General features: G+C 33.0%; 1 protein-coding gene and 1 long non-coding RNA gene across 3 annotated transcripts; one reads left to right on the forward strand and one right to left on the reverse strand.

Moving 5' to 3' along the window:
• The first annotated feature begins 653 nt into the window (after positions 1–653).
• On the forward strand, positions 654–2,025 carry LOC108947782 (uncharacterized). Its single transcript, XR_011408879.1, has 2 exons — positions 654–876; positions 1,904–2,025. It is a non-coding gene; the product is annotated as an uncharacterized lncRNA (long non-coding RNA).
• LOC104111615 (small ribosomal subunit protein eS27w-like) lies at positions 1,473–3,934 on the reverse strand. Of its 2 annotated transcripts, XM_009621352.4 has the most exons (5): positions 3,619–3,934; positions 2,252–2,291; positions 2,049–2,159; positions 1,912–1,940; positions 1,473–1,822 (listed from the first exon to the last, which is right to left on the reverse strand). In XM_009621352.4, the coding sequence occupies exons 2-5, from the start codon at positions 2,252–2,254 to the stop codon at positions 1,678–1,680; spliced, it is 288 nt and encodes a 95-aa protein (XP_009619647.1). In that variant the 5' UTR covers positions 2,255–2,291; positions 3,619–3,934; the 3' UTR covers positions 1,473–1,677. The 2 variants fall into 2 exon arrangements, with proteins under 2 accessions (XP_009619647.1, XP_070033953.1); XM_070177852.1 differs by lacking the exon at positions 3,619–3,934 and having other exon boundaries at positions 2,252–2,377.
• Positions 3,935–9,259: the final 5,325 nt, after the last annotated feature.

Below are 9,259 nucleotides of genomic sequence, written 5' to 3' on the forward strand. Positions count from 1 at the left end.
GCCAAACCGTTAAGAGTAAATAACCGCCCAATCCGCCCGATAAGCAGCCCTAGATAGTCGCTATGGCCTATGGGGTTCCATTAGATTCTCCGCAACAATTTGATAATACAGTCAAATATTTTTATAACAGTTTTATTGTTCTGAATATTTTTTATTATTATATTGAAGCGTTGTTATAAAAAATATATATAACAATATAACATGAAAGATTGGTTTCAAAGAAAATTTAACTTTTATAATGAAATATTGTTATAAAGATACAAAGTGGACGGTGCAAAGTGATTGTAATCTATAAAGAGAAAGGCATATCTATATCTTCCATTATACCGTATTCTACTTTTTTAAGTTTGCTACTTGCTATATAATTGTTTGCATGTCCAACATTTTTCACGCTATTTTATCCTTTGAATTGCACCTTTATTAGGCACACTCCACTTCTCCACCTGTCAGCTAACTTTAGCTCTCATCTCTATTCTCCACCAATCGGTAGTTTTATCCTTTTGTTTAATCTTTTGCTTTTTCTCCACACATGGAGAGTGAATAGGTCTCCTCGTCTTTAGTAACAATTTGCTAAGAGGGAGGACCCTCCAGATTTGTCGTTTCTTTATTATGGTGAGAAAGTCTTGGCTTCCACTGTCAATATATCTTGGACTCTGAGACTCGAAAGAAATGCAAAAAGAAGAGAAAGAAGCACAAAAAGATGTGGAGAAAGAAGAGAAAGAAAGATTTGATAAAAACCAAGGATGGGATGATAGTGAAGGTGACTTCAAACCATTCTGTGTAGACTATTAGCCTTCACTGCATCTGATCTGAGTGGATGCGAAGAACTCACAGGCAAGTCATAAAGGCAAAGGGAAGGTGATGCCTTTCTTCCAGGTCTTTTCTTTTACTGTTTTTTCATGTCCCTTTTGCATTGTTCAGCTGGATTTGAAGTCCCATTTTATATGTAATGTATGTTAATGTTGTGTTAAAATACTCTTTAAACAGTGTGTCATGTTGCCTTACTGCGTTACTATAAAACTAGTGGCGCTTACAAATATTCCTGGAAACTGTCCAGGTTAAAACCAGTAACTTGAACAAATAGACGTTACACAGCTTCAATCACACAAGAATTCATTAATCTCCTGTACATACTTCTTTATTCAGTTATACTCGATACCATAAAGTTGCGGTTAGTTTATAAGTACACATAACATCCCAAAAAGGTTTACCAAACATAGCTAGAAACATTCTGAGGCTTGGATTGAGTGAGTCAAGCTCCTGACGGATTCAAGCAATTTTCATGGCACATTGCACCAGTCAAAAGTAGAGTATAAACGTCGTGTTTATCTTGCAATAGGGACTCAAAGCAAGTTACTCGACTTAATTTTATCCAAAGGAACAGCCATGCGCTTCAAATTCAAAACAGGACATATTTCTAGCATTAAACATGAATACCAAAAACATAAAAGCACAAACAAACATGGAGTATCTTCTGAAAAATGTTAAAATCAAGATCAGGAAGAAGATTAAGTACTTCAAAATGTGGTAAGAGTAATATGATTGCCAAAGTATTCATCAAAGTCAGAACTCAAAACAAAAAAGTACTACCGAGCAAAGGAAAAGTTCTCTTAACCAACTCATTCTTCAAAAACCTAATTTATAATGTCACAGCTTAGCCAGAACCTCTAGCAAATATCAACCCACGACCATCATAGCCTTCTCTTTAACCCTAAAAGAGCATCCCTCAGTAAGTTTTGCGCGTCCACCAGTTGGCTGGCAGAGCACTTGCTGGCAGTTGGGGCATGTAACCACGGTTTGCGAGTGGCTGAAAATTGTTGTTCTGTAAAAGTTGGATCGATTATTAGTACCTTACCACTACATGGAAACTTATAACACGAGGAATTTAACCGCTCTTTTTCAGGAACTTACATTTGGAAGCAGCCTGGACATTTAACATCCTGCAACGGTTGATCAAAAGTTACACAAGCAAGGACAAAGACAAAAGGCATAAATCATATATATAGATCACAATCAAATCCAAAATATCAGTGATTAATGGTAGATACCAGAAAAGTAGAATCAGGTGATGGGACCAAACGCTTAAGCTTGTGCTTTTGCTTCTCAAGCTCAGCAGGAGGGTGAAGCAAGTCAATGTCGTTTGATATCTTTGGAATACCCTAATTAAGGCCACAGGAAAAGAACATGAAACCACAATTGCCAAGTAACTCATGTCAAAGTCCAAAAGAAAGAGATTCAAGTGGTCACTCACCATTTTGTCTTGGAGCTTTTGTCACAGATGTTGCAAGTTGCTGTCAATCAATAGAAACAAAGAAACGTGAGATATTATCTCTTTACACATTCATAAAAGCACTTGCAATAGTAAATAAAGGAGGGCCACGGAATCAACAAATCATGTCTTCAAGAAACAAAACAGCATGAAAGACATAACTCATCAATCACCAAGTGTGGTCAGGTCTTGAACTACTTGGAGTCGAATCTTTTCCAACCGTTTCCCTATGTTCTAGCCCATTCCATAATGAGATGGAACCCCTTCCAGAGGCGAATCCAGGATTTAAGGTCTATGCTCCGTGTTGAAAGTATTGGGATCATATGAACCCGGTACTCAAACGATGCATGCTCCCCTGCCCGTTGCCCACTTGACACCGCCTAATGAAATTGTTAATTCTTCACAGTGTAACAAGACTCTATGAAACAGCCTCTTGTAGAAATGCAAGGTAAGGCTGCGTACAATAGACCTTTGTGGTCCGGCCCTTTTCCGGATCCCGCGCATAGCGGGAGCTTAGTGCACCTGGCTGTCATTTTTTCACGGTGTAAAAATGAATATAACTCTCTTTTGGTATGAATAGGTCACTGGTCTAGGCATGCACACTCGACTGCTAATGTAGGACATGTAAATGTGAGTATGTCCCAACGAATTCAATGCTCATAGGAATACAGACTTGAACTGGTTATATGAAGCTTATAGGCAGAACCAGTTGGTATTACTTGCAAAACTGATAGGAATAAACTTGAAGGCTTGGTTGGTATTACTTGTCCCTTGAAATTACTTTCACAGTTTCACTTCCCTAGGAATATAACCATTATAACTACTGCGAGTTAAATATGATGAATTTCCTTTGAAGGCTCAAGAGATGAGAGACCTTTTGTTGTGCAACTCATACCAAAAAGCCTCCTTACATGGCAAGTTTTGTACATTAATTTAGTTCATGACCGAAGTTTCAGTACTCTTTTTCTCCCTCAAACAATTTATCACAAAATTATGGCCACTATACATATATTATGCTTAAACACTTAAAAGAATAAAACCTTAGGAATCAACTTTAATATATCCCTATTTTATTAATAATCACGCATGCAAACTATCAGATAGAGACACTCAAAGAGACAGAGAAAAAAGTATATGTGGATATATGTATACTGTGATGCATATGAGGTGAAAAAGTCATAAACAAACACCGATAAAATTAAATTAAAAAGATCAATTTTTATCCTCGATAAGGACAATGCGAATACAAACAACAATTGAAAAAAGATAGTATTTCAAAGTTATCAGATTATCGAACAGGAACCAAAACGAAAAGCATAATTCACTGATGATCAGAACCCAGGAGTTACCTGTAACCCCCAACGCGGAAACCCTAGCTCAGTAGCACTGTTCCTTCTTTGCCTCTCTAGTAGAAAAGACAATTTATAGCTTACCGGGCCTCTAAGCTATTTGTGTAAGAGATTTTTACCAATATTTAATTTTAACTTAATTACAAATTGATATACAATTTAACAATTATATACATTTTATTGACAAGTTAATATCCCTCAGCTATAGGGCTTTAATTGGCAATCAATCCTAAGCCTTCAGGTTTCTACCCACCCCACGGTACGTCTCTCAGCAATACACTGTATCCCAACCCCCAGCCCCACATAACCAATCACCAAAAATATATAGAATAACAAGTTTTGATTTTAAAGAGTCATGAATGAAGAGAAGACATGGAAATCCTACTATCAGTAACAAAAAATAACTAAGAACATAGTTGGCACAACTTTATTACTCTCTCATCGATAAAAATGGTCCAAAGTTTTGCATTATGTTGATTAATGAAGAGATTAAACCATTGGCACATGCATTGGGCGTGGCACATAAGCATAAAAAAATTTATGCATTGATTAAACTAAGCATAAAATTTTGAATTTAAACTCCATTGACAACCTTTAAGAAACTTCAAAGCTTTTAATTCGAAAATTGGGTTCGATTAAATCGTTATTTGTTTGGATCGGATGTTGTTGCAAATTATTGAGAATACTATTTGGAGTTTATATCTCAATTTTGAGAGAATTTGGTGAAGATTCGAGGTGGTCTTGGTTGGATTTTAAATTGAACCTTAAAAAATAAGACATAAGCAAATTGTGTATATTTTGTATGTGAGTGTAGAAACAGTCTACAAAATATCTAAGACCTTAGTTACTTTCTGTAAATATGAAAACTTAGACAAAACCGGGTAAATAAGTTTAAAATCTCGTATATATACGAAAAAGTCCATGTGTGTAACAATCCCATAATTTTTCGGCCCAACAATAATAAATATTGTAAATAACTTTTTTTTCCGAATAATACAATAAAAATATATAGCAAGTAAATCTTCTCAACAGATATATTTATTTACGAGTAAAAAGAATAAAGGGAAAGTTACACATTTGACCATCGGCTCAAAATATAAAAATATTTACACTATATGTATAAAATATGAATATTGTATATTAATATAAAAAAAAAATATATATATATATATATATATATATATATATATTACCGCTATTATTTTCGAGAGATAGTTATATATTATAGTTTTCCCAACAAGAATAAAGCGTATGCAAGTCCAGTCTAATCCAAACAAGCTGTCAATATCTTGTAGCATTTGCTTCACAATTTAAGAAGAGTTTCATTATTATTTTTTTAAGACAAGAACGAGCTTCAATTAAATAAAATTAATTTTTACTTTCCTGGAGAAATTCTTCAGAATTTTTTTTCTTCCAAAAATGAAAAAACTTTGAGCAATTATTCACGATTTTGGAATACTAAAAAATTCATTTAAGGTGTTTAGTTGAAAAACATTTTATAACAAACACAATGTCCCAACAAAAGAAATTGCTTTGAATGGCACGTGTTTTGCAGAGCTAGAATATGAAATAGGATTATTTTAGGTCTTAGAATCATACTAAATGATGGTAAGATTTAAACAAACAAAAAAAGAAACACTTTTTAGTTATTTTACACTTAAAGAACATGAGCCAAATTCAGTTTAGAAATGTTATAATAAAGTCTAAGTATAATAATGGAGCTTGAAAGACTAGTCACTTCTCTGAAGACCTAAAATCAACAAGGTAAAGTTCCAAAATAAAAGTAAAATATTATTCTTGGCAGGAGTGTACATGGACCGGGTTGGTTCGGTTTTGAACCAACTATGTCGATTTGGATTGGTTCGATTTTGTCGGATTTTTTGATTTTTTTTTTATTATTTCAATCTTACTTTATTAAATTTTTTATAAGTAAATATATATTTACTAAAAATTAAAAAAATTGACAAATATATGATCTATTAAAATATTTTTTGGAAGAATTTTCTTAGTAACACATGATATTTATTTTTAGTCATCTAACAATAATTTTACATTGATGTATAGTACTTTCAAGGTTAACCGAATTTAATAATTAAATATAAAAATAAATATGAACATATATAATGATATGTTCTATTTAATTTTAAATTCGAAAAAAATATAGGAATTTAATAGATCTTGACATATAAATATGGAAGAACAAAGAGATAGACGCATTTCACTAACACTTGATAAGAAAGTGATCATACAACCCATTATTTAAAGTTAATAAATATATAGCATTTCATATTTTAACTAAATATTACATTCCATAAGTGAATTGTAAATATTTTTAGACATTTTTTAAAGAAAATTCTATAAAAAGTCTTAAAAGTATATATAAAAATTATATATTTATATGTCGGTTTGGTTTGGGTATTTTTACTCAATACCAAACCAAATCAAATCAAATCAAACTTAATCAGATTTTTTAATCGGTTTGGTTTAACTTTCGATTTGGTGTGATTTTTCGGTTCGGTTTGTACACCCTTAATTCTTGGTATAAGTTGCTCCTATTTCTTTAGTGCTATTTGTAGTTAACTTTTCTTGAATTCGTAACATAACATCTATATTGAGAATACATAGATTAAATACAAAAAAGGTCAATAAATTGGCAAAATAGTAGGATTGTAAGATCACTTCCGTTCACAATTAGATTGAGACGATTTTACAATAATATATCTTTGATTTCCAAACGCCTTAAATTTCAGTAACTTAAATCATCCAATGATGCAATTCCAAACGAATTCAGACTTTATCTTTCTCAAATAACTCCCTCCCAACTACTAAATGAAAAGTTACATCATATCGTATGAACATTAAGATTTACGCCGTGACAAAGAAAATCATATCAAGTTCCTGGCTGCACAATTTTTAGTTGTTAAATGATAGACATGTAGAACACGAAAAGACTAGTGTAGAAACAAATGTTGATGGAGAAGACTAGTAAAACTTTGCTTAAAGTCTCCAAAATTTTAAATCCCCAAATCTTTATAAAAAGAAAACTGCATATTTTTGAAAAATAGAAATATTTTAGAAATTGAAATTAAATTACTTTATTTTTCATATTAGTGAATAAAGTTTTTTGCAACAAGATAAAGATAACATATTGCAAACACATGATTAACAGTTTATTAACTTATAATATTAATATGTGAAGTTATATGCCTTATGTCTTGTAACAATAATTATAAAAAAAAGTATTTGAAGAAAAAAGAAGTCAACACTAATTTTGCATATGTGTGTGCATAAATATAAATCATGTTAAAAGAGTTTTAAGACTTCTTTTTGCAATTTGACTTTAGATCAGTAATTTTATTAAGTCGATGTTGCCTATATGATCAACAACACATAATTCCTACAAAAGGTACCATCTCATGTACACGTCTTCCACATAATTCAAATAGTACAATCAAACTCAATCCTAAGGGGTATTTCCCCTACATAAAGTTAGACAAGATACTTATGTCAAAGAAGTTAAATCAATACTCTAAGAAACCCTTCTCATGTAAAATAACCTCAGAACGGCTCGAATCTATCCAAAATAACTTAATATCATAAATAAAAACCATAGGACACAATTTCGGATAATAAAGTTTCGATCTTTAACGAAAATCAAAAAGTCAACCCCCGGGCCCGCACCTCGAAACCCGACAAAACTTAAAAATTTCACACTCATTCCGATAAGAGTCCAATCATACCAAAAACCATTCAATTTTGACCTCAAATCAGCCTTCAAACCATCAATTTATTCTTTAGAAAGTTTTTACTAAAATCCTCAATTTCTCCAATTCAAATTATTAATCAAACACTAAAATCGAGGTTGGAATCATGAAATAATAACAAATCCAAGTCAAAAGTACTTACCCCAATCCAAGTAGTAAAACCTCCCTCCAAAATCGCTCAAAACCGAGCTCCAAAACCTTGTGAGAAAAAGTAACTAAATTCTGAAACAAGAAAAAATATACAGCAATTGTCCCAACTCTATTCAAGTCCTAGATGATCTCGAAACTTACGTTTGATAATCCCAACACGATCTTTGCGAGATTACACCTAAGATAGCCTCTTGAATCACCCGATTTGGCCTTAAAATGAAGGAGATATGATGTTTTGAAGTTTTAAAAGAAATCTGAAAAATTCAATAGTACGCAAGATAAAAAAAATTAGCGATAAGAAAATTTTCGTTTTAGCACACAAAAATCTCGCGGACACAAACTATATATGCATTCAATCATAAAACACGCCATGAACCTAGTCGCGCACTCAAAACACCGAAAATAGATCATCTTGATCCGATATTGACCATGGTCAAATTTCAAATCCTTAACTTAACTAGTCTCAACCAATATTCCAAAATACACCCGAGACCCTCGGGACCCCATCCAATCATACCAACAAGTATAAATACATCATACAAATTTATCCAAAACCTCAAAACACCCACGGAAATATCATAACAAAGAATCGAGGCTCTAACCGAATAAAATTTCTCTTAAGTAGTTAAATCTTCATTCTTTCAAAAGAGTGTCTGAATCACACTTAAACACTCCGGACTACTTTAAAATTTTGCAAACAAGTTCAATTCAACTATATAGACCTATCCAAAGTCTCGAAACACAAATTGGAGTCCAATAATATCAAAGTCAACTCTTTGGTCAAACTTATGAACTCTTAAACTCTTCAAGTTGCCAACTTTCGACAAATAGTGACAAATTCTTCTAGCAACCTCCGAAACCAAATTCGAACATATGTACAAGTCCAAAATCATCATACGAACCTATCAAAACAATCAAAACTCGATTCCGAGTCCGTTTACCCAAAAATCAAATCTTGATCAACTCTTCCAATTTAAAGCTTCTAAAATGAGAATCATTCTTCCAATCAATCACGAACCACTCGAAAACCGAAACCAACCATACACGCAAGTTATAATACATAATATGAAGCAACTCAAAGTTCCAAACCACCGAATGGAATGCTAAAGCTCAAAACGACTGGTCGGATCATTATATTCTCCCCCATTTAAACATATATTCGTACTAGAACGTGCCAAGAGTCGTTCCAAAGCCATCAAATCGCCATATAACCTCACCATACACATAATCATGGAGATATATATATCACTATATACCAGAAACAAGAAGACCATAACCAAGGCACAATCAACTATTCAACACCCCAAGAGCAATCTCGCTCAAATTTCGCTACAAAGCGCAAACATAACCGCAGCGTATGTAAATAGTCAACAGTACCACAACCCGTCTTGACATAGGAGAGTAACTCATAGAACACATCAGAACACGAATAAGGTCAACTCTAACCGATGACACCACCTGCTACAATAACTGTGATGAGTACACAAGTCTAGCCCGGTGAAGTATATACATTCTCATTAGGCCTACCAATTAATTTTGATCCTTCCAAAATGTGAATAGCCTCCGAAAAGCCCACAATAGCATATCTATAGAACATCATCAGTCGCCAACCTCTTAGCATACCTTTACCGTCTGCAACCATGGAATAAGTTGCCTCTGAAAAACTTCTTAATCCATCGCTACTGTAAAATATGTATGTTGAAATACTAAAGTCGTCCAACAATGAA

This window comes from Nicotiana tomentosiformis, chromosome 6, assembly GCF_000390325.3.
Source record: "Nicotiana tomentosiformis chromosome 6, ASM39032v3, whole genome shotgun sequence".
Classification (NCBI taxonomy): domain Eukaryota; kingdom Viridiplantae; phylum Streptophyta; class Magnoliopsida; order Solanales; family Solanaceae; genus Nicotiana; species Nicotiana tomentosiformis.